Here is a 23,826-nt window from a genome sequence, read left to right as displayed (position 1 = left end):
ACACGAGTTGCACGTTGTTGCCTTCAATGGTAACAACGACCTTCCCAACATGGTTGCCACGTAGGCACGACGATTATCCGGGCTGGCCTATGTAGTGTTAATACCAACGTCACTAGCGCTTAAATTGGATTGGCGCAAACAGCGCCCAATGCGGAAGTCGAACTCGTAGACTAAAGTGATAGGTCGCGCATGAAATAATAATAATAATAATAATTGATCAATAAAAGTAGCGAGGGGCAAGATCATTGTAACTGAGTAAAAGTAAAAGTACTGTTTCTTCTTAACATAAATACTCAAGTAAAAGTAAAAAGTATGCAGTATTAAAAATACTTTGACAAGTACAATGTATCCAAGATGCTACTGGAAAAGTAAATGTAGCGGGTTACTACCCTCCTCTGAAACTAGCTTTATTTTGTTTCCAGTCATGTGGTTAAAGCAGTGCATGTCAGTCGGGGATGCACTTTGAAATGACGCGCAAAAAAAAAAAAAAAAAAAAAATCCTGACAAACTCAAAATTAATTAATAACTCTCCTTCCCTAAATATGAGTTATTTTGTGAATTAAAATTAATCACAGAAGACAAGCAATCTTGTTATATAGCAACAGACTAAACTAACACCTCCACATCCTCCACCTGCACATGCACATTTTGGCTGAGGCAGCACTGAGGGTGACCTCTGTAATTGACACACCCTCAATCGCGTGCATGCTATCAAAACAAAAATAGTCTCAAGACACTTTTTTTTTTTTAAGTTTCTAAGGATTGAGAGTGATGATATTTAACAAATATTTATTTATTGTTAAATATGTTTGTGCATTTAGCTTTATTAAATTTTACAACTCAATAAGTCATTGAATTTCTGGGAAAATATAATTTATTTATTTTCATTTGATAAAATCATTTTGCGCCAGAATGTTTATTTCATTTTTATTTTTCTTTAATGAGAAATACCTAGGTGGTTCTTACTTTTAATGTAATTCATAAAAATATGAAGTCATGATATTTATATAAAAAAGACTTGCCCTGGATCTATGTTCTGTTATTTTTCAATTTTTTGATCTTATTTGTGGATTTATTGAAATCCCATTATTAAAGTCCTCCAATCAGTAAACTTAAAATAAACTGTAAATTTATCCTTCTTGCACCGTTTGCCCTCCATCCCTCCAGCTTGATCATTTTCCCTCTTAAATTGTCAATTACCATGATGTTTGACATTGGCTTTTTACAATAATGTGCTTTAAAGGAAAGAAAGGGAAGTTTTTGGTTTGGAAACACTCCAACTGCCATCGACTGATAGACATACATAAGGTTTCTGCCGAGGATTTGATGTTCCAATGGCCACGTTATCACCCTGCCTCAGGCACATTCCAGTAGCCTCCACCCACCTGCCCAAAAATAAACTAAACAGCTTTAACTCCTTCCTCTCCACCCAGTGCCCCCATAGTGCTTAACAACCTAAACATTAAATCATGTACTGTAAGCAATGAGTAGTAGATTTGGGTTATGTGCTGTTCGAAACTTAAACCGCAAAGTGGTTTCAAATCATCAATATTACAATTATAAGCGCAGTTTTAGAGCCTTTTTTTTTAAACACAGGCTTCCATTGTTTCCATTATGTCATTGCATATGTATGTGCTATGAAGAAACTGTGCAGGATGCATGTGGACAGCATGATGAGTCATTTTTTAGAACACGTTAGGGCGTGACCAAATGTTTACATGCTGAATAATATTCTAGGTCACCATAAATATGAAAGACAATAAATCAAGTTATATTTAATGCTGACATTGTGATGTTCTACCTCTTCAGCATGGAAAACTTCTTAGCAGTTGTTTTTGTCCCATATGTTAAGTGAACCCTTTGACAAACTATTTGCGATTACTACTACGGAAAATGGATTCCACAAACATTGGCCTGTAGATATAACTACAGACTTCACTTCACATGATTAGACAAAACCACAAAATATAGGCAACCTAAATCATACCCCAAACGACAGAGCATGAGGTTTGAATTATCATGGGAAAAACTGCTTTCACTATCATAGGTAGGTCATTTTAACTTTACTCACACAGTCATATCACATTCACACTGCAGTATTATCACTGGTCACATATGCAGTTAGCATTAATCACAGGGGTAAACCAGTCCAATGTTAATGTGACAGCAACACTGGATTCCCACTACAAAAGTGTGTGTTAGGCTATGATCTTAACAAGGAGTGTTTTTACCATGTTATAAAATATCCATGTGACATGTGATTGCCCGTGTTCTGTTTCTCCAGTCAGAGCAATGTGACTTTGTGTAGGCAGAGTTTTTAAATCAACACTATCTTGTCAGCCAAGATGCTGGCTGTCTTGATACACAACTGCTCGAGAGTTGAGCCGATGACTGACATGTTATGATGAAAACATACAGAATCTGATGTACAAAAACCACCAAATCCAGAGTGAGTGTATTCATTCACCACATTTACACCAAGTTGGAGGGAGTGGTGAGCTATTTAGAAAGAAAAGCATAAGTCTTATGGGGGTTATATTGCATACATTATAATCACAAGACAGACATCTGAAATTACAGACTGTTTGGTGAGGTTTGAAAGTGAAATGTACATTGGGTGAAATATGTTGAATTGCATATTGCGCACGCGCGCACACACACACCCACACAAACACACCCACACACACACACACACACACACACACACACACACAGTACACGTTTACATAGAGGAAAAACTTGCTTGGTGGTATAAAAGAGCTCTCAGAGACACATTACTTCTCTGTCAAACATGTTTCATGATTTTGCTCCACAAGCTTGTATGTAAGAAAAGTGTCAGTTTAGTTCATATATAAACAACAGTTTAGGTTCAACATGGAAGTGGGTTCAAGTAAGATAAAATCAGTTTCATAAATGACATGAAAAATACTGGTCAAGGATCACAACATTTTACAAATGCATGAATAACCACATAAGTAAATCAACACAAAGACCTCTCTCCCTCTCAATTTGTAATGGAAAAATCCATTATGACAAATACCATTTCTTAAAATTAGCAGTTTCATCGATAGTAGATAAGAATGATGCATGCACAAGAGCAAATACATACAGATATCCATCCATCCATTTTCTGAGCCGCTTCTCCTCACTCACTGGAGCCTATCCCAGCTATCATCGGGCAGGAGGCGGGGTACACCCTGAACTGGTTGCCAGCCAATCGCAGGGCACATACAAACAAACAACCATTCGCACTCACATTCACACCTACGGGCAATTTAGAGTTGTCAATTAACCTACCATGCATGTTTTTGGGATGTGGGAGGAAACCGAAATGCCCGGAGAAACCCCACGCCGGCACGGGGAGAACATGCAAACTCCACACAGGCGGGGCCGGCGATTGAACCCCACTCCTCAGGACTGTGAGGCAGACGCTCTAACCAGTCTCCACTGTGCCGCCACATACAGATATAAAAATAATTATTGTGAGTGCCGTTTTAAGTCAGACTCTCAACCGAAAGCAGCCCTGTCAACTATGATTATGACAGTTCTAAGTCTCTTCTTGTAAACACGTACTAGTTTACTCCACTAGGGCCACCCTTATAATATACAGTCCACTTGTATATTTACAGAAAGCACACGCGTAGTAAAAGATAACAGCATAGAAAAGTTGTTGTACACATACCCACCCTCACATCTCATTCTACAGCGCTCAGATTCTTCCACCGTTGTGGTGCTAGTTGTGGCATAATACTGTATCTACATCTAACAATGCAATAGTTTGGAAATCTGATATTGTCAAAGCTTCATCTTAAATAATGTATCACAATATCAGGTGTGAAAAGGGAAAAAAAATAAAAATAAAAAATCATGGATTAAGTTATATCAACGCCTGTCCAGGAGCAGGTGTGAACTGTGTGAAGGTCAGCTATCGCTCAGATGGGCTCTAGTTTAGGACTTGGGAACATTTTAGAATACAGTTCCTCAACTTAGGTCTTCAGGTTTATGCAGAATGGCAAAATGGTTGGCAATGATCTCCTAGTATTAATGAACCAAACTGATGAAGACAGATGTAATTAAAAATTCTATACAGTATACTTCATGAACATTAGCATTAGAAAATGGAAGAAAGAAGCCATTGTTTCTTCTTGTAGAGATTTCAATAGTTTGGAAATCTGATAGGAAAACTTGTACAAGTAGAGTGCGGGAAATTTGTGGGCCTTTGATGGGGTTGATGCAAGTTCTTCTGCACTAAATATGTCTTTATGGACCTTACTTTGTGTACTGGGGCACAGTCATGCTGGAAAGAAAAAGGGCTTTGCCCAAACTGTTTACAATGTTGGAAGAATAGAATTCATAAGATGAAGAATTAGGTTTCTGGTAAAACTAAGAGGTATATGCCAACTCTGATTGATTCATTCATGAATTAAGAGGTATGGCTCAAATTTGTCCATATTGTGTACATGAATTGAAATAAACTCACTTTCATATGTACATTATACATTTTTGCACACAGATCTCCATATGCAATCCTACCTGTCTGAACTGTTCCTCGTAGGTCCATTCCCCGTGGTCTTGGCCAAGATGGCTGTGTGCGGGGTGGGGAGGCAAGATGGCTATGCGGGGCTCTTGGTCAACACTGGGCCGAGCCTTCAGCAGCTGGGAGTGAGGGTGGAGCTGGCGGTGGGGCAGCAGGAGGATGCCTTTCCCAGGCACAACTGCATTGTGGCCTGTGGGCAGACCCTCCTCCGCTAGGTCGTCATCAAAGTCTTCTTCCATCTCGCCTTCAAAGTCCTCCTCATCCCACTTTTGTTTGCTGTGTGGGTGTGGGAAATTAAATATTGTTTTTAAAAGCAATGAAGATGAAAGGGTGTACACTGGTATCTTGATTTACGAGTGCCCCAATTGACGAAGAGATTACGAGCCGTCGTGCAGTTGATTTTTTTTGCCTTGTGTTGAGAACTTAAATTTGACTTAAGAGTGAGTTTCACGCACAGCGAACATTCACACACCATCAATTCATGTGGTCACTTTGCAGTGAAAGTACAGGTACAGTTCATTTGTGCTCGCACTTTCCGAATTTTGTGCAGGTATTTTGCCAACTTTTTTGTTTTCTTCAAAGGGAGTGCTGAGACAAAACTCCTTGTAGATGAAAGAGAGGAAAAGTTCGGCGATAAAAACAAAGAAAACAGTGAAGATGGCGAAGTTCAGTGGAAGAAAAACAAACTGATTAAGGAAATAAACATTTACATTCTGTTCTAGCTATGGTTTTATACAGTACAATACTTTACAGTACTATTTTTAATATTGAATGTTTTTTGAATGGCTGGAACCGATGCATTTCCATTCATTTCAATGGGGGATGTTGATTTGATGAGAGATTTAGCGGTGCAATTTGGAGCTTTTTTTAAATTTTATTTTTAACAATTTTTTGTTATATGTTAAAACTGTCTGTATTATATATATATATATATATATATATATATATATATATATATATAAAATTATATTCTATATTATAGAATATTATTTAAATCATCTTTTGAAAAATCACCCCTCTCAGGGCCCCATTTTAATTATAATTTTACAACTGGTCACGGCCAATCAGAGCGTGTAGTGAAAGGAGGCGTGACCAAATAATCTTTCAATCCTCTGCACACGCCCACCGTGCAGACGGAGGCTCACGGGGATATATAGCAACCTCTCACAGAGTATACTATTATAGTTTATTGGCCGTATTATTTAACTCCAGGTAGCAACAGAAGTTTTAAGGGAAAAATTGGAGAGCTCTCCATTTCAAATCAAGGGTAAAAATATACAATGGTGGTGTGCCCCCTCTTATATATGCGGACAGCTGCATGGTTGAGCTTGGAAAACCACACCATACGTCATGTCACCGTGCTCACCGAGTCGTCTGGTAAGTTGCTCACCACTCATATTTTCAATAGATCGTACATTCCGAAAAATATAACATCAAACCGGTAACATTTTGTGTAACATTGTGTGCTCACGGACAACCCAAAGGCGCACTTTGAAGCGGCCGCCGGCGAGCAGGACGCAGCGGTCTCTTCATTCAGGCCAATTCCAGTGGGCCGTCGATGCTCTCAGACAACCGAGTTGCACTCTGAGGCAGCCAGGTGAGCACGACGAATTGATCTATTCCTGAATCTTTTTGTTGTGCAAGATTAGTGAGCTGGGGGAGTTTATTTGGGCAGAGACCCAAGGTGGTGAGGGCTGAAATAAGGCTACATTCAAAATATTGCAACCAGTTTGAAAACGACATATTCTCCCTTGAATTTACAAACATGGTCACAGAATGACAAACTCATAAGTCAAGGTACCACTGTATATTTACAAACAAACAAAGGTAAATTTTTTGGTTCTTACATTTGCTCTTCCTCATCCGACCCCATAATATCTTTGTATTGTTCTTCTCCCTCATTGTCATCGTCTTCACCTTCATCCTCACTGCCGCTGCTGCGCTCCGACATGCGGCTGTCCGAAATGCGGCTGTCTGACACCCTCTGTAACCCGGCCGCTGCCGCACGCATGGCTGCCAGGGCCACCAATTGGGCTTGCTCCGTCTCAGGGGCCGGGCTGCTTTTAGAGTCGTCCCCTGCTACTCCACTTGGGTGGACATGAGAGTGCTGGATGGCTGCTTGCTGCTGAAGCTGCTGCTCCATCAACAGCTTGGCCCTTTGCTGCCTGTGCAGGTTCTCCATGACGGCCTGCAGCTTCATCTCTGTGGGAAATGGCACAGTGATAAACTGCCTTGCTTCCCTTCCCTCCCCCACTGAGGGAGCACCAGTTGTGGGTTCGTTTGGTGATGATGATTGGTATTTCTGCCTAGAGAAAGCAAATTGCAAATCACGCGACTGGCTAGCAGCTTATTGGAGAATCTTGAATGTGATGGGATGATGAACTATTTGTCCTTGAGGAGAAATGGAAGAGGTCCAGTTGTCGAGATGTAGACTTTTCACTTGTCTTGATGTAAAACCAAAGATGGACGTGAGGCAGCCAGTGGAAGCACAGGCATATGAGACCTTGTTCACAACTACAAAAACCTGTGTGTGACAAAAATAAAAAATTGTCAGATTGCTACTTCTGAGTGCTAACATAAAGTAGTTTAAATGCAAACCAGAAAATTCTAATCCACATGCCTTTTAACATTAATATAAAGGCCTACATTCAATAGCATCATGTAAGATTTTCTTCTTATTGATATAAATGTATTGATCATAACACTAAGTGTATAGATTCAATCTACAATTATTTGGTGTCATGATTTGTTAGATGGCATTGCAATCGACCAGTTGCTTTCATATCAACAAGCTACAGCTACCACTATGACACAAATACAATACAATTGTGAGCGAATCAATTGTCCATAAAAAAAGCTGACTTCCGTCGTAAAGTAGAATGGCACTTAGAAGAACCAAAACCCAAACAAATGTGGATGAATCCATGATTAATCTCTGCTGATATATTCCTGCATTAGTCACTAAGAAATTTAAGAGTATGGATTTTTAAGGTTAACAAATTTGCTGGATACACATTAAAATTTTATGTGCTGACTCATTCCTCCACAAAGTTCTATGGAACTCCACTATTAGGAATTTCCCTCAATCCTTCCAAATAAACAGAGCTGAAAACAGAATCTGCTTGGCGGAATAAAGAGTGATCACAGACAATACATGCAGTCACAGATTTCACGTCCTCTGTAGAAGGTGTGCTGTGGAATGACTCACGCAAAAAACACACCAGACAGAAACATTGCAGACTCAACAAAAGGAAATGAGCACTCATGGTTAAACTTATTCTATTTGCTTGGTTGGCTCAAATCCAAGATTAATGTTAGCCAACTAGCGAAACTACGTAATGTCAGTGGCGTGGTGTCATACCTGCTCTCGAAAAAGCTCAGTTGTGAAAAGTAGGTATCTTCAAACTAGTTTTGTCAGTAAAGGACATTTGTCAATTGTCATCCCTGATTTACTAGTGTCTACCACAGATGTTAAACTCAAGGCGTGGGGGCCAGATCCAGCCTGCCACATCATTTTATGTGGCCTGCAAAAGTAAATCATGTGCATCAACTTCTATGATTCTTGCAAAAATCTGTACCAGAATTTCAAATGGTCAGATGTAGTAAATGACTGTTAAAATGTTACACACATTTTTTGTTACCAAATTCCTTTTTATAGTAATTCATCAAACTTGTATCCTTGAATTCTGATTTCAAAACTAATTATCCATCAATTTGTTGTGTATACCGTATGTAATGATATGTTGAGGCGATTAAACATTTATGGTTTCACAGTCATAACAGTCCTCTGGGGCAAACCATAACTACATTGTGGCTTGTGACAAAAATGTCTTTGACACCCCTGCTCTACACACAAGTGCAGTTACCACCGCTTTTGAATTCTAGTTGTGAAGAGGTTCGTGGGGCAGTGACCTGTCAGGCATTTTCCTGTTATCACTTTTTGTCATTCAGATTTCATTGTCACCTCTCATGACATCCCTCACACTTTCTCTGCAAATGTAACTGGGGGGAGAAAGAGAAAAAACAAAACAAAAAAAAACAAAAAAACTTGGAATGCAATAGTTGTCTTTTATGCTTGAGACTCACATTTGCTTGTTTGTGTGTTCACATCAAAAACACTGAAAAAGTAGTTCATAAATCTAGAACAAATTTGTTGGACAGTCTATAATTTTCATTATTTGAATGAATGATTGATTACAATGATTTTTAATGATTTAACGAAACACCTGTGCTGCTCTTTGTGACATATTTTCACCTTAATAGTTCCCTATTGTACTGGTTAACAACGCTGTTTTTTTTAAATTGTGTTGAATTGCGCAGAAATTAAAGAATATTTATAACATCTTCTACGGGCAATTTTCTTACCCTGTACTGAATATACTACATGCATGACCTGAAAGGTTGGATGTTTGGTGTCTTGCTCCAGGGCAGTTTAAGTCCTCTGAAATAAAACTGGCACGTCTCCAGGGGCCAATTCTCATGACTTAAGAAGCCCTTAAGAACTGGACTCAAAATAGCCCGCCATCTCTGGTCCCTGAGCCCAGTCCTTACAGACTGAGCTACAGCCACCCCACTGCTATGTTAATCAACACTTTACCATATCATATTGTACACGTCTTCATTTGGACTACTCTAAAGCCCTTTCCATGGCTGCCAAATGAGACTAAATTTAAAACAGACCGAACATGAGCAATGTGTATGCATACTATACTATACTGTGCTGACACTAGCCCCCACGTCCAACATAGCATCTGCTCATGCGTCGTATAAGTCATTTGAAAAGAAGAACGAGAAGTGACTAAAGGCATTCTCTTCTCTTGCTTCTTCCTGCACAGGAGGAAGCAGAAGTGGTCGCTTTGTTTTCATGCCACTGTTCATCCTTCATGATTTCCTACATGCTAGATGGTGCAAATTACATTGCGCCACCATATATGTTCGCCCTGCTTCCTCAAATGAAAGCTGGGGAAAAAAGTTATTATAACAGCTGACATGATTCAATGAAAATGACTAAATATTCTTTCAGTGTATGTGGCAGTCAAAGTTTGTTGTCAAAAAAAAAAAAAATAATAATAATAATAATAATTTTATACCATATTTATTGTGATGTACTGTTATTTTTATTTTATACCCAATTTTACTACCATGCAGAGTTAGTGGAAATACTGTAAATTAAGGGAATAAATGCCAACCAGTGTGCCGTGGCAGATTGGTGTGCCATGAGAGATTGTCGGGTGTGCCGCGGGAAATTATATTAAATACCGAATTCAGTTCTCTTGGAAAGCTGCACGATTGAGTGCCTACCTTTTTCTTCTTCCTGTGCTCCACTGTGCACAACCTGGCCTGCACCCTCCGCAATCCACGGACTTATAAACCAATCAGAAGAGGATTGCTGCAGGTCTTAAAAAACACAACCTGAGATTCATTCAAGTCTTAGTAATTTGAATTAAAAGCACATACAGATTTAATCTTAACCATTTTATTTTTAAAATGGGAGACATCCTACACATGACGAGGACAATTTTAATTTTTTTATTTTTAAATCAGTACATGTATGCTTACTGCTCTTCTAGTGTTTGGTGTGCTTGAGAAGACCAACACAGCACAGCACACACATAATGATACCTCAACCGACAAACGTTAGTCTCCTCCCTTGGGAGAGACACTATCCCAACATTCAACACAACCAGTTGCTCCTCTATTTGTTTTCGGCAACAGTATGACCTTCAGGTCCCTTCCCAATTGGCTATCGTTCTGATTCATGTCACTGTCACGGAGTCTGTGGCTCGACGTTGACCCCCGCCCCCCAACCCCCACACACGAGGATTCATGATCGTAAATTTTGAACACATATTTATGATTGTTGCACCCAACCGTTTTCTGAGATGATCGGGGAGGAAAATTCTCTTAATACAACACATCATAAGATATATCATAAGATATCCTCGCTCAGGATAATATATTAGAAACTTCTGATAATCGGGTTTGCTGAACTTGGTCACAAGGGAGGAATTGGGCTCAAATTAGGCCTGATTATCAGTATGTGAGTACCACGCTTTATTTGCAATGTTGAATATTTTGCTTGAGTTTTTTATTGCACTTCATCACTGTTATTTTTGTAAAGAATGAAATGAGAGATAATGACTCATATATTGTGTATCACCCACGATACAGCAAAAAAATGCTGCAATATGTGTGATGTGTAAAAAGAAAAATCCTCATTCATGCAACGTCTTCACCAACACCTTAATTGGCTCAAGTAATGTTAGCTAGCAAGGGTAGGTGGTAGGCTCCTATATGAGAGTAGGGAGGAGCCACGCAGATAAAGAAGTATAAACGATGACAGCTAATGGGTTAATCCTCTTTTCTTTTTTTTTTCTTTTTTTTAAACCCACATTCGAGTAGAAGATTGCAAGGTCTAAGCAAACAGGACAGGGTGATAAGAAGCTGAGCTAAGGGTCTAACTCCAACTAGATAAAGAGACCTGCACTGCCTCACATGCATGCACATAATGTGCATATGTTCGCATCCAAAGCTAATACCGCTTGCTGGCATTTGCCACTCCCAAATTTCAGCCTCCTAGGACACTTTTAAAATATCCCCCCCCCCCCCCCCCCCCCCCCCACAAAATTGGTACACATGTCACAATTATTGGATTATATAGTAAGATTTCAGCAGACCAATCTAATTGTAAACATGCGTATAAAGATGAATGCTTTTATGCGCAGACTACTAAAACTGCATGTTGACAACCAGCTAAAGTATGCTGACATACTGAAGCAGGCCAATAAAAAAAACAATAAGACTGACGGCATTCGGCTCTTTGGTCTAATTTTTTTTCAGCCCAATATAGCACAGTTCTGTGACAAATGGTGTCAGAAATGCTTAGATGCTGAGCAATGAGGTCATCTGTGGCCTGTCCATGCCAATTTGAAGGACCCTTAAATCCCGTGACCCCTGAGATGGGTTGTGGCACAAAGATGACTGGAATGTAATAAGGTAGGGAAAAAGCCAGCATCATGGTCAGCGTTCAGGTTGTTCAGCCCATTCAAACTAGGATCCAATGCAGGTTGACTAGGGTCCTAATAGTTTAAAGAAACAGAATCAGCTTTATTGGCCAAGTATGTTAAAAGACACACAAGGAATTTGTCTCCGGTAGTTGGAGCCACTAGTATAAAATGCTGTTTTGGCCCCTCGTTTATATGACAAAAGCCTTTTGGAGACAGACAAGGCAAACCTTTGGTAAGTGGAACTTCTTAAAAATTACAATTGTTTCCTTCGAAACCATTGAAGAATGATTCTCTTCAAAAACGGAGCCTGTGAGCATATGAGTTAACCAACTACGAAACTTAAATTTCAAAAGTTTAACACCTGATACTCAGTTCTCCAACACTCTGGTGTTGCATTTCATACATCACACCAGATGTAGACATTGCCGTCCTTAGGCCTATAATTATGTCAATGCAGGAGTCGGTGTGGCTGTGTAGAAGCGTGATAATATCCCGCTTTGCTGGTTTTGTAAAAAAGACTAAGGCTGATATATGGCATATTTCTGATGGGATCTCTATGTGAAAGAGGCCATGTTTATTTGCCAGGAGAATAAAGTGTATTGAGGCTCCCAGGTAATCAAAAAGTACATATTAGCATTACGGGAAGCCAGGGGAAATACCTTTAAAGATAATAAACCAGAATGCAAATAACTGGTAGGTTGTGTACACAAAGCCCTATTCAGTTTATTCCATGTAACAGGTTTGAACTCTTCTCTCTTTGGCTAAAGTCACATTAACTCAAGAAGAACACATTCTCTCTCGCTCTCTTTTCTTGAATAGGATTGGGCTGATTGAATAATTAATTCCCACATATGTATGAAGGGTTGCCTTCACATTGTTAGAGTCAAACATACTGTCATGAGGACTTGGGAGTACATATACATTTATTTTCAAACTTGTTTATGGTCAAAAATGCCTAAGAGCACTGTAAAATGTGTTTAAATGTGAAAATTATGGGTTGAACAAAGTTTTTTTTTATAGTCAACTATAACGTGATAAAAGTCGAGTAAAAGTTGATTAATCGATGATGTCATTGATCATCTTTCAGCAAAATACATCGGTCTCCAACCTTTTTTGGGCCACGGAACATTTGCATGTAAATTTCAATGGACAGGCATAGAAACAAATAAAAACATATAGTTAAAAATACAAGTCCTGTGGATGTTTCTCTTCAAGAAACCGGCCTGTGTTTTCTATAGCACATCGTGTTGTGAGACGCGAGATCGAAAGCGGGCTCCATAAAATTAAGCATTTCTCTGTTTTACTGTTTCAATTCCACTTGTGCTTTTATTGTATTTGAGGACAGACTTCCATATTTTGCAAGTGACTGTGCTGCCGGTCTCATTTTTAGTCAAATATGTCCACACGTTGCGAAAGTGTTGTAAAGTGACCCAGGTGTTGTGATGTTTGTGCATATTCTGATATGAATAGTTAGCGTTTTCACACAGTTGACATAATATTTTGGGGACAAAGATGGAGCTTCACTTCACGCCCCTGCCTTCATTCCACACCTCCAGTCCAGCTGGTATGAATATTTCAAGACTTGCGGCGATCGGAATAGCCAAAGTTAGCAAGGCTAACCGCTATTCCCATCCACAACCATCTTATTTGCATTCTCTCGGTCCTCTGCATATTAGATGATTCGAAGACAAGATGCTATAAACATGTGATAAGCGAATAGTCGACTTCTGATGCGGAGTAGTCGACTTGTCAACTAGTCGACTAATCAGTTGAACACAGAGTGTGAATAGAGCTATTTTAATTAAAAAGCAGTATCTGTAAAAAACAGTGTAGTAAATAGACTTTACACGATCAGGATTTTTGAGGCCGATCAGCGAGTTTAAAAAACGATAACCGATCACAAGATGGAGCGATGTGTCTATTTAAATAACTTGTTCATTTACTGTATATACTGGTTTACTTAATTGCTTAAAATATATATTTACAATAAATAATGTATCTTTGTTCATCTATTTATGCCAGTGAGACATAGTGACAGACAGAACAAAAGAATGTCTTTCCTGCCATCTAATAGAAGACCATACAGTAATTAGTGTCTCCACTTTTTGTGACATTTTTATTTGTTGGTGTGCCGTGAGATTTTTCACTTGTAAAATATGTTCCTTGGTTCATTAAAGGTTGGAAATCACTGCTCTAGTCAGGTCATGTATTCTAATCAGTCAGGTTAAACCAACATTACAACATGATAGAAATCATGGGTGCTAACTTACTTTAATTAAATTACTTTATTGTAATTTAAATTACTTCACCCACACCGAAACTTGAGAGCATGATTCGACAGAACGGCAGCATCTTTAGCCAGTCTTTAACCGTTAGTGCTAGCAGTAGTTTGCTTGGCTATATAACGTTTTGTTGCCTGCTTGCGAGCATTACGTGTTGTCTGTCTCAGACGTGTTGTCTGTCCCACACCGCCGACATGTTTTTTTTTAAATAACTTTATTGGTGGTCAGATAGTTACAGTACTACGTCAAAAGACACACGACAAGGCTAAAAATAAACTACCTTTTGGATTCAAATATACCGTACAGGATGTCGACACGGAGTAAATGTCTTTTGCGGAGCCGATCTCGGCGCATTATGACATTAAAGCCGATCAGCCGATCAGCATAAAATGCTAAGTATCGGCCGATACCGATAAGGCCGATCAGATCAGTAGTAAGTGGCAAATAGTAGTCACTTATGATCCTCTATTACACTCACAAAAACAACATAGGCACAAGAAGTCGGTCAGTGGTGCCGGTCTTGATTATGCGTCACTCTCTCACATTCCTTGCAGTATTACCTCGCATGGAAATAACACAGCCTCTATTGAGCTCGGCTGCACCAACAACAAGATCATTGAGGAAGTGTCACACAGGCTGGTCACGCACTTTCCACTGACCTCTTCCAATAAGCCACAGCAACACAGTGATCCAAATCTCATTAGCCTCAGCTATTCTATAAATTAAACGGGCATACAACAAAAGCAATCCTGTGATCCACTTCAGGGCAAGCATACAGTACATCAGTACAAGGAATTTTCTTGGAATGTCCTACTGAATAATACAGGAAAAAACAACTGAGCATGATATGCTTGATTTAAAAAAAACATACAACACTATATAATATGAAAATAATCCAAATGAGCATTATTTGATACATATTGTGCAGATGTAGCTGATGAAGTGTGTGAATGTAGTCGACATTTAGTTTTACCCTAACTAGTACACTGTTGACTGCTGTCTTTTCCTTTTATTGAAAAAAAAATCCATCCATACAGCCAATACTTATGATATGGAAAGAGGCAAACATTTTAATCAGCTCCTGAGGCAACAACATTACATTACAGCAAAAGGAGCGTCATCAGATAAACGAGAGACAAAATGTTCTGCTGATTCAGCTGAAATGTTCTGCCGTTTATGTTGACTGCTGTGCTGCTAGATATTGACCGCGCCTAGTTGAGAACCTACCATTAGCTTCATAAGGAGACTGTAGCCCTATGAGAGCAAAAAGAAATCAGTCAGATGACAGCTTGAGTAGAACGACACGGTACATGCTGAGAGAGACAATCACACGTTGGCTCAACTCAACCACTGTGTGGCAGTTTCTTTTGGCAATAACTTGATAATTGTCGGGCTATTATGTAGGACTGTATTGGTTAGTGAAGACCACAGTCCATTGACTTGTCTTCATTTATTGTCACTATTTGACCAACACAGATGTAGATCACGTTACAATTTGAAAACACAAACGGCTTTGTCAGGAGACATTATTCCTGAAGTATTTCACATGCATGATACATAAAAGGTTTAATACAACTAGAGCCCTTAAAATGTGCCTTGGTGACCAATATATTCTTTTGTACATTTCTTTGACAATGTGAGCTGTATGCTCTGAGTGAGAGGCATCTAAATTCCTCTTGTGTTAAAAAGGTTGTTGCCAATAAAAGAGACTGAGGACGCAGGCTGCATGTTGTAGCTCGCAGACTCGAAACACTGCTTTGGTAACTCTAGACGTTATAATGATAGTACGTCTAGTGTGAGAGGGGGGGAGGTGGTGAGGGGGGGTTTCGACTTCATTTGGAATGGCATGAACATCCCCAACTGGATTAACTTGTTAGGTTTATATGTCGACTGTTGTGTTGCTATCTTTTTTCTTTTTCTTTCTTTTGTTCTTTTACAGTCAAGCCTTTTGTTTGCAGAAAGGCACACAGTAATAGATAGAGATTTATGTTGTCAACATGGTGACATCCAGAACAAAATGGCTTACAGGCCGCGTTACGCTCCCGTTTTTCTGCACACAGAGACAAAAGGATGTAATAATTGAATGAACGAGTTGTTGCAATTGTTTATAGTAGTATGTGATCACACACCTTTGTTACTTACACACTTTTGTTACAGAACCTCATAGGATGATGAATTGTTGCAAAAAAAAAAAAAAAAAACTTGACACACCAACTACTTAACCGACATAACAACAAAATCATAGTAAGTCATCTTACTGGTTTTTTTTAACTTACATTATCTCTTAAAACACCAACCACATAGACAACTACCGGTACTTGGTGTGATTAAAACAAACAAATATATATAGCTTGTGACCAGGCGCAACAACATACATCAGCAAATTTCTTCCTAGATGCGTCTCATATTTCGCAGCCATTTGTTGCTAAGCAGAATGTCATGATTAAATCAAAGCCCAATAAAAACAAATAAATAAATACGTCAGTCATCATAAGGCCAGGGGGAAAAAGCTCATCGTAATGACAAAAACAGCACTACAAGGATGATGATCCAAGTTTATATATACACATTCCGTTTGCAGTTGAAACGTTACTCTTTAAGAGTTGTTAGCCATGGTAAGGAGTAGGCTTTACACGATCAGGATTTTTGGGGCCGATCACCAAGTTTAAAAAAACGATAACCGATCACCGATCCGATCACAAGATGGAGCAATGTGTCTATTTACATGACATGTTCATTTATTGTAGATACTTGTGTACTGTATACTGAGTATCGTAAAGCATTCTCTAGCATTTTAGACAAAAGTGAAAACATCAATGACCTCTAGCGGGCATTCAAGGATTGGCCACTGACATAAGTTTAGGTCAAATCAACATTGCAACATGACAAAAATAATGGGTGCTAACTTACTGTAATAAAATCACTTTATTGCAATTAAATTACTTTAACAAATACTGTTAATGATATGCTTACTCTAACTTTCTCACTGTCCCGGTGACATGGACGGGTGTTGTCCAGAATTTGCGTCCGTTTGACTTCTCCTTTCTTTTTTGTTTTTTTTTCCCCCACGCTGCGTCGCTTGAACGCGGCATCCTCCTCCTTGTGTACATTCTTCAGAGGCCCGATCAAATTTGTTGTGTTGAAGCATTTAGATGACGTTCCCCACGACATACTTCAGTTGTGCACAGACTGCAAACAATGTACGTGTTGTTTGTCTGAGACACCGCAAAATAATCCCACACCGACGACATGTTTTTTCAGCGACAAGATTGAAAAACTTTTATTGGCCGTCAGATAGCTACAGTACTACGCCACAAGACGTGACAAGGCGAAAAATAAACTAGCTTTTGGATTCATACGCGACGGCGACACAGAGTAAATGTCTTGTGCGGAGCCGATCGATGACGTCATTGATCGGATCGGCGAATTATGACATGAAAGACGATCAGCCTAAAATGCTAATTATCTGCCGATACCGATTAAACCGATCAGATCGGTGCAAAGTCTAGTAAGGAGTCCAATTTTTATTCAAACTGGACTGAGGGCAGTAAGTAAACAGACAACTGAAGCCAACCGGAGACTTAGAGGATGTATATATATATATATATATATATATATATATATATATATATATATAATTCTGAAGAATGTGTGTTGTCATTTTTGGCCATGTAATCCCAAAAGTTGCAATGTTGCTGTGATGATGAATCGATGTGCAAATAAGAGTGGCGGTTTACGTCACCCATTTTCTATTGGTTGGCCAAGTAGGCCTACTAGAAATAGTGCCTGGTAGTACTTGGTTTTACCAAAGGACATTTTCTTCTATGTAAAAAAAAAATAAAAGGTTACACACAGTTCAGGAGTATGTTCTTGTGCAAAGTTCCCATCAAGTTCAAAGAAGAGACATTCACACTGATTTGATATATTAGGCAATCTGCCAGGCCATAGTATGAAATGTGAATGTATCAGGTTTGACGGACACATGATCGTGTTGCAGAATGCAGATGCATGCTAGTATCCAGGCAGAGAAGTAACAGGATAGAACATTCTGGCTGATAAAGATCCCACTGTAAGACATGGACTGAAAACAAGACCTACAACTGTTCCTAACAGCTCGCTTGCAAAACTGTGGGGCATCCCAGAACTGCAAGGCCCTTCTGTTGGCTGCGTGCTGCCTGCGTCACGGTCAGGGATTCCCCCATGGCTCCAGCACAAGTAGTGAAGTAACTTGTGCTTTTTGGCACGATAATGCGGTTAAACCCCCGCGTGCTGCCCAGGCCCGTCAGAAAAGTAACTTTAGGCACAAGAACAGCTGAAAGACAGCCAAGCTGCTTCTGTCTTCCTTCGGGCACAAATAAAAAGTGCGTGCAGGCAACTCACATTCACTGAAATACAATCCAGTCCTATACACACAGGAGGGTAATTACTGGAACATTCAAGCAAGTCTTATCCCACACCCTTAACAAACCTTGAAGAGATATTTGAATGTCGTGACAACATAACAGTCTACACAGGCTCGCCAAGGATAAGAGTTGGATAATATGAGAGCAAACAGGCATCAGACCAGTTTGTCTAGTCCGCACGTTTGTGAGTCATTTATTCACAGACACCAACCAGTTTAGGGGCCAACTGTGCCACTGGCTCACCTCACAGTGGAGCATGTTTGTATATTACACTTGCTGCTTTCTCAAACAGTCTCCAGTTGAGATTAGAAATCTGTCATGGCCGTCATCTATACACTGAACTAAGTCGCCAAAAGTCACCGAATGTTTCCCACAACGAACACAGCGTGAGATACTGGTGATTCATTCCAAAGGCGGACCTGAGTTGGATTAAATGCAGGATCAATCCAAATACGTGCTTAGAAAAAAAAGTCCACAGGGAGCTGTTTACATGTTGAGGAAGAAGGCAATGTAAATGCACTCCGGGGAAATAAACAACTAAAAAAACAACGGTGTGCAGATATACACCAGAAAGAAAAGAGCAGTACAACTAATGAGAAATAACAACATTCAATCTCTGTGCACCTTTGATACATTGTCTCATATGACGCACATTAACCATGACATCAGCTATTGTTTCAAAAAGAACATTTGCAAAGGATAACAGCATTGACTTAATGATATGTAGTAAGGCATTCAGTCTGCTGTTAGATATTAAAAAGCATTACTTTAAATGATCCAAATCAATCAATAATATCAATCTAAGACCCCTTTAAGGTGGTCAAAGGCTATTGGCAACCAACCATTCCACTACTTCATGGCAAATGACAAAACGTCTCATAGCCTCCATCTGCCCTTCCATTTTTCAAACCATTTATGCAGTACAGGGTCACGGATAAGAATACATTTTCCAGAGGATCCAGAAGCTTCTTTATGTTAACTTAGTTTTATAAAGGCACATCAGAGCTGTTACATACACACGGAATCCTCAAGAATTTGCTGGTGCCAGCAAGAACATAACAAATGCCAGATTGGACCAGACAGATTAGCAACATCAAGGCAAGCCTCTAAGGTGATTGGACACCAACGGGATGTGAGATATTTTAGCTATGCAGTGTCTGTACATTTGTTGGTAAATGTTTAATAGCGACAGTGGTAGAAAGCCCCCGCACCCACACACACCGCCCCCTTTTCACCACTAGTTGTGATTTTAACATTTGCTGCACATATGTCTGAGTTCGTGTTAAAATTGTAATGTTTCATCATGCCTAGGATATGTCATAACCATGTTCCTGTCAAACGAAATACACACAATGGAAGTCAGTTACCAAATTATTACACCATAATTGTCTTGGACAGGGGTACCCAATATACACATGCAAAAACTTGGATTTGCCAATTTTCAATGACAGTTTGCGTTCTTCATCTTGAAATAAGAAGCTCCTTTCATTGAGGGGTCCAAGAACATATCAAAAGTTTATGGGCGCACAGAAAAAGGTTGGCAACTGCTGTTGGTCAAGAACCAGCATCTAGATCAGACAAGAAACCTTTAAGTGCTTATACTTTTAAGGGAAGAGACAAAGAGCTACACAAGACCAGCTTCCTGTGCCCCCAAACACTCACAGTGAGAAAATGTGACACTACCCACAAACCAGATGCCAGCCAGTATCACAAGTGGAACTTGGTGTTTCTAAGGCAAGTAAACAATGGGAGGATTGCCCACTAGGGCTGCACAATATTTTGTTTGTTGCACACGTACATCATTGCGATGTACGTGTGCGCAAATCTGCTGCGATTTTGGTGTACTGTAATAGACAGTGAATCAACTGGAATATGAAAAGTGACAACAGAGGGACCTGTTTGGACATTCTCAAAAGATTAAAAGATTATAGACTTGCTGCACTTCTTATTTCACTCTTCAGAATGAAACTAGGCAGCTGCGTGACTGTGCAACATCAAATTGAAAGTCGAACTACTTTGTGTAGAAAATGGGTTTTCCCAACACTGATCCTGTATTATTTTCACAACACAATAGGTGTTCAAAAAAAATATAATAAAATAAACGCAATGTAATTTTTTTCCAATATCGTGCAGCCCTAGCGTGTACTGTGGTTGTCTACAAAACCATGCATTTTAAGTTTTCCAGGCCTGTAGACATACTGCAATGTTCCACAAGCACAATGAGTGCCTCCACCCCACTGATGCAGTCAAGGCATCTCTTTTCTCCTGATATGCTGGACTTGTCGAGTGTATGTTTTGACTTGAATTGTCATTAATCTCACCCAGTGATGTGTAACTGACTTTTGTAACTGCCCACGCCACTATATTTCAAACTTTACTACTACAGTTTTATGGGGCTCATCTTTATCAGAGTTGTGCACATTTCGCAAAATTGCACAAGTTGGAGAGCGTTTAGACCTAGATCAGAGCAGGATCCATAACCATGAGTTTAATATTCAGGCATTTTTATCTAAAAACCAAATGATATTAGTCTTGTTCACTTGAAGCCAAATTGTATCATTATTACAACCATCCTTCACAGCACATTACAGTTGTATCAAGATCCACACCAAATAATTAGGTGTGCAATATAAGTCATTTCTTTTGTCCATCAAGGAAGAATGTAAACTACTGTTACTAGGGCTAATTACTGGACTTCCAGGTTGCATTTTCCCGCACTAAAAACAGTCTGTTGCCAAGCTTTAAATGTAAGCAACCAGTGAAAAAAAAACGGTAATCCTAAAGATAAAGTGCCGTAGTTTGCCACATGACTTTTATATCAGGCGGCGGCGGGGGGGGGGGGGGGGGTTGAGGTTACACAATCTTATGGCGCATGACGTTTGTAAAAGTCAGCAACTCTCGATTGGTGCCTTTTAATTCGAGCCAGCAAGCTGCCATGACTGAGCTGAATGTGAAAGCACGTTATAATTAGCCTTTTTACCCTCGAATCCGATATAATGGGCAGTTTGTTTATCCGTTATCTAGCCTCTAGTTTACCGGATAATACTGTTAATAATCGGCTTGTTAAAACTGTTGGGCCCAAGCTGTGGTTATAAACTGACAGGACAATTTTGCCCTCAAGTGAAGGGAAACGCAAAGGGCGGTCGGAAATGTTAGCTATTAATGCTTAACCGTTTTTACTGAGCGTAAACAACGCGAACAGATGATATAGCTCAATCAATTGAATGCCATGTTCTTTTAAAAATATCGAATACATACTAAACTCGGGTTACAATTCCGTTAAAGTGCCATCTTTTTGGGCATGAAATAGTGCAACACTCGGCGGAGGTGGAACTCTCACAGGCGAGGTGACATATGGCACTGGCTTCATCCTCCGCCTGGGCGATTGGTTATCGATCAGGCCGTATCGATGAAAAATATACATTAAGCGAGCAAAACGGAGCCAGAAACACACATAATTACATCGTTATGTTTTTAAAGGTGAGGGGAGGGGGTATTAAACTTACCACTTGGACTTCCGCTCGTTTTTTACACTCTCTGGGACCGGAAGAAGCATTCCTGATTTTCCCTGACTCCCCTAAATGACACACAGGGCGCAAAAAAAAAAACTCCACAGACAGAAAGAAGAGCGACGGCTCTTGTGTTTATCTGTCGCAAGTGCACTCCTTACATGTGACTGCATGGTATCTACCGCGACCTTCAGCTTTAACGTGTAATTGTGTTTTCGGAGATTGGGTGTCGATTTGCGAGAGAGCCCGGATCGTGGACACACACACACACACACACACACACACACACACGCGCGCGCACACACACGGAGGCGTGGGGAATGAATAGTCTCCGGCCTGCACACTCAGGCCATTGGTTGACAAACAGCAATCAAATGCAAATTCCTAACCTCTGAATCAGCAGGGGCCAACCCCTCAGTCATCACCCCCACCCCCTCGGACCAGGGGGGTGTCGCTGCTCAATGCACCCGTGGCAACTATAAAGTGTGTGTGGGGGGGGGGGGGCGTGCGCCACCATGTAGTCTTTACACTCTAATTTAGATTCATTAAAATAGCGGGTTGATTGAAGTAATGTGGAAAATATACAATTTAAAATAAATAAATAAATCCCTTTCGGCGACTTCCATAAACAAACAAACAGGAACCTAATGACATTATATGCACGATGTGTGTCAGAAATAATGGTGAAGTGTAAATAAAGTTCACTTTTGACTGACACAGTAAGAGAGGTATTTCATTTCATATTTATCATGGTGTAGAACTCTTCCTTCTGTTATGCCCAAGTAAAAAAAAACCTTAGAAACATCTGTCAGTATGATACAGTACACTTTTGCAAAAATCTGAATCACTGTAAACTACAACCACAATATAATGCTGTACTGTATATTCTTAAATCAATAATTCTCAGTCAAAACTGAACACTACCTTTAAAAAGGCAGAATTTTTGATGCAGCGCTTATATCGAGTATCATTAAATTGTGCATGTGTACCTAATGTGTACATCAACATGCTTTTAACTTTACTCCTCCATACTGCAAAATCAATATTTTAACAGAAAGAAAAAACAACAACACTGCATATGAAAATATTCTATGGCTAAAATCCATTTTTAATCTTTTTCCACCAAGGTGTGATGAAACAGAAAAAAAGAATTGACAAGTCAATATTTGTTCAAAAACTGGAACATTATGTCAACAATGCTATTATATATTATTACAATAGGGAGACAAATGCAAACCCCCAAACTGCTTATCATTTGTGTCAACAGGAACAGATTTAATGACATTTAAGTAAATAATAAAAAAACTCCAACCTGCTAGCAGTAAATTATCCAACAAAAAAGACAAAATTATTCAATGAACACAATAATGTGTACAATACGACAAAGTTCAAAACACCTTAAGTTTTTGTCTTTTCAGGAAAGTGCAACATCAATAGTTTGCCTTCTTTTTAGGAAACCAATGACACAGACAATTTCAACAGTAACAGTGTGAACAGTCTGAATTACAGGGGGTCCTCAATTTACAGCAAAGTTGTGTTCCGATGACAGTCACGTAACCCGAATTTATATGCTTGTAAGTCATAACGCCCAGTCGCAAGTCATAATTACAAGTACACACCACAATTCCAGCGAAGTTGGGACAGTATGTAAAATGTAAATAAAGACAGAATACAATGATTTGCAAATCCTTTGCAATCTATATTCCATTGAATACACGACAAAGACACGCTATTTAATGTTCAAACTGATGAACGTTATTCTTTTTTATTTTTTTTACAAATATTCTGGAAACCATCCGGATTGTGATCTTTGCAAAGTTCAAAAGCCAGCATTTGTGATGATATGGGGGTGTGTTAGTGCCCATGGCATGGGTAACTTACACATCTGTGAAGGCACCATTAATGCTGAAAGGTACAGAAAGGTTTTGGAGCAATATATGCTACCATCCAAGCGATGTCTTTTTAAGGGACATCCCTGCTTATTTGAGCAAGACAATGCCAAGCCACATTCTGCCCGTGTTACAACAACGTGCTTCGTGGTAAAAGAGTGCAAGTACTAGACTGGCCTGCCACCGCTCCATAACAGTC

The 23,826-nt window shown here is 39.5% G+C and overlaps 1 protein-coding gene across 4 annotated transcripts in view; it reads right to left on the bottom strand.

The window, feature by feature from the left end:
• arid3a (AT-rich interactive domain 3A) overlaps positions 1-22,053 on the bottom strand; it is a 50,582-nt gene extending 28,529 nt beyond the window's left edge. Inside the window, exons 1-3 of one of the 4 annotated variants that reach the window (XM_061779411.1) lie at positions 21,736-22,051; positions 6,385-7,061; positions 4,534-4,813 (exon numbers count right to left, since the gene is read on the bottom strand). In XM_061779411.1, coding sequence (XP_061635395.1) covers positions 4,534-4,813; positions 6,385-6,737 — 633 coding nt within the window. In that variant the 5' untranslated portion in view covers positions 6,738-7,061; positions 21,736-22,051. Of the gene's footprint in view, positions 1-4,533; positions 4,814-6,384; positions 7,062-9,838; positions 9,939-21,735 lie in introns of those variants that run through there. The other 3 variants (XM_061779409.1, XM_061779410.1, XM_061779412.1) reach the window with 3 other exon arrangements.
• Positions 22,054-23,826: the final 1,773 nt, after the last annotated feature.

The sequence above is a fragment of the Phyllopteryx taeniolatus genome, chromosome 7 (assembly GCF_024500385.1).
Source record: "Phyllopteryx taeniolatus isolate TA_2022b chromosome 7, UOR_Ptae_1.2, whole genome shotgun sequence".
NCBI classification, from domain to species: domain Eukaryota; kingdom Metazoa; phylum Chordata; class Actinopteri; order Syngnathiformes; family Syngnathidae; genus Phyllopteryx; species Phyllopteryx taeniolatus.
Note: the sequence above shows the minus strand (reverse complement) of the source record. Positions and strands in the feature narration are given on the sequence as shown.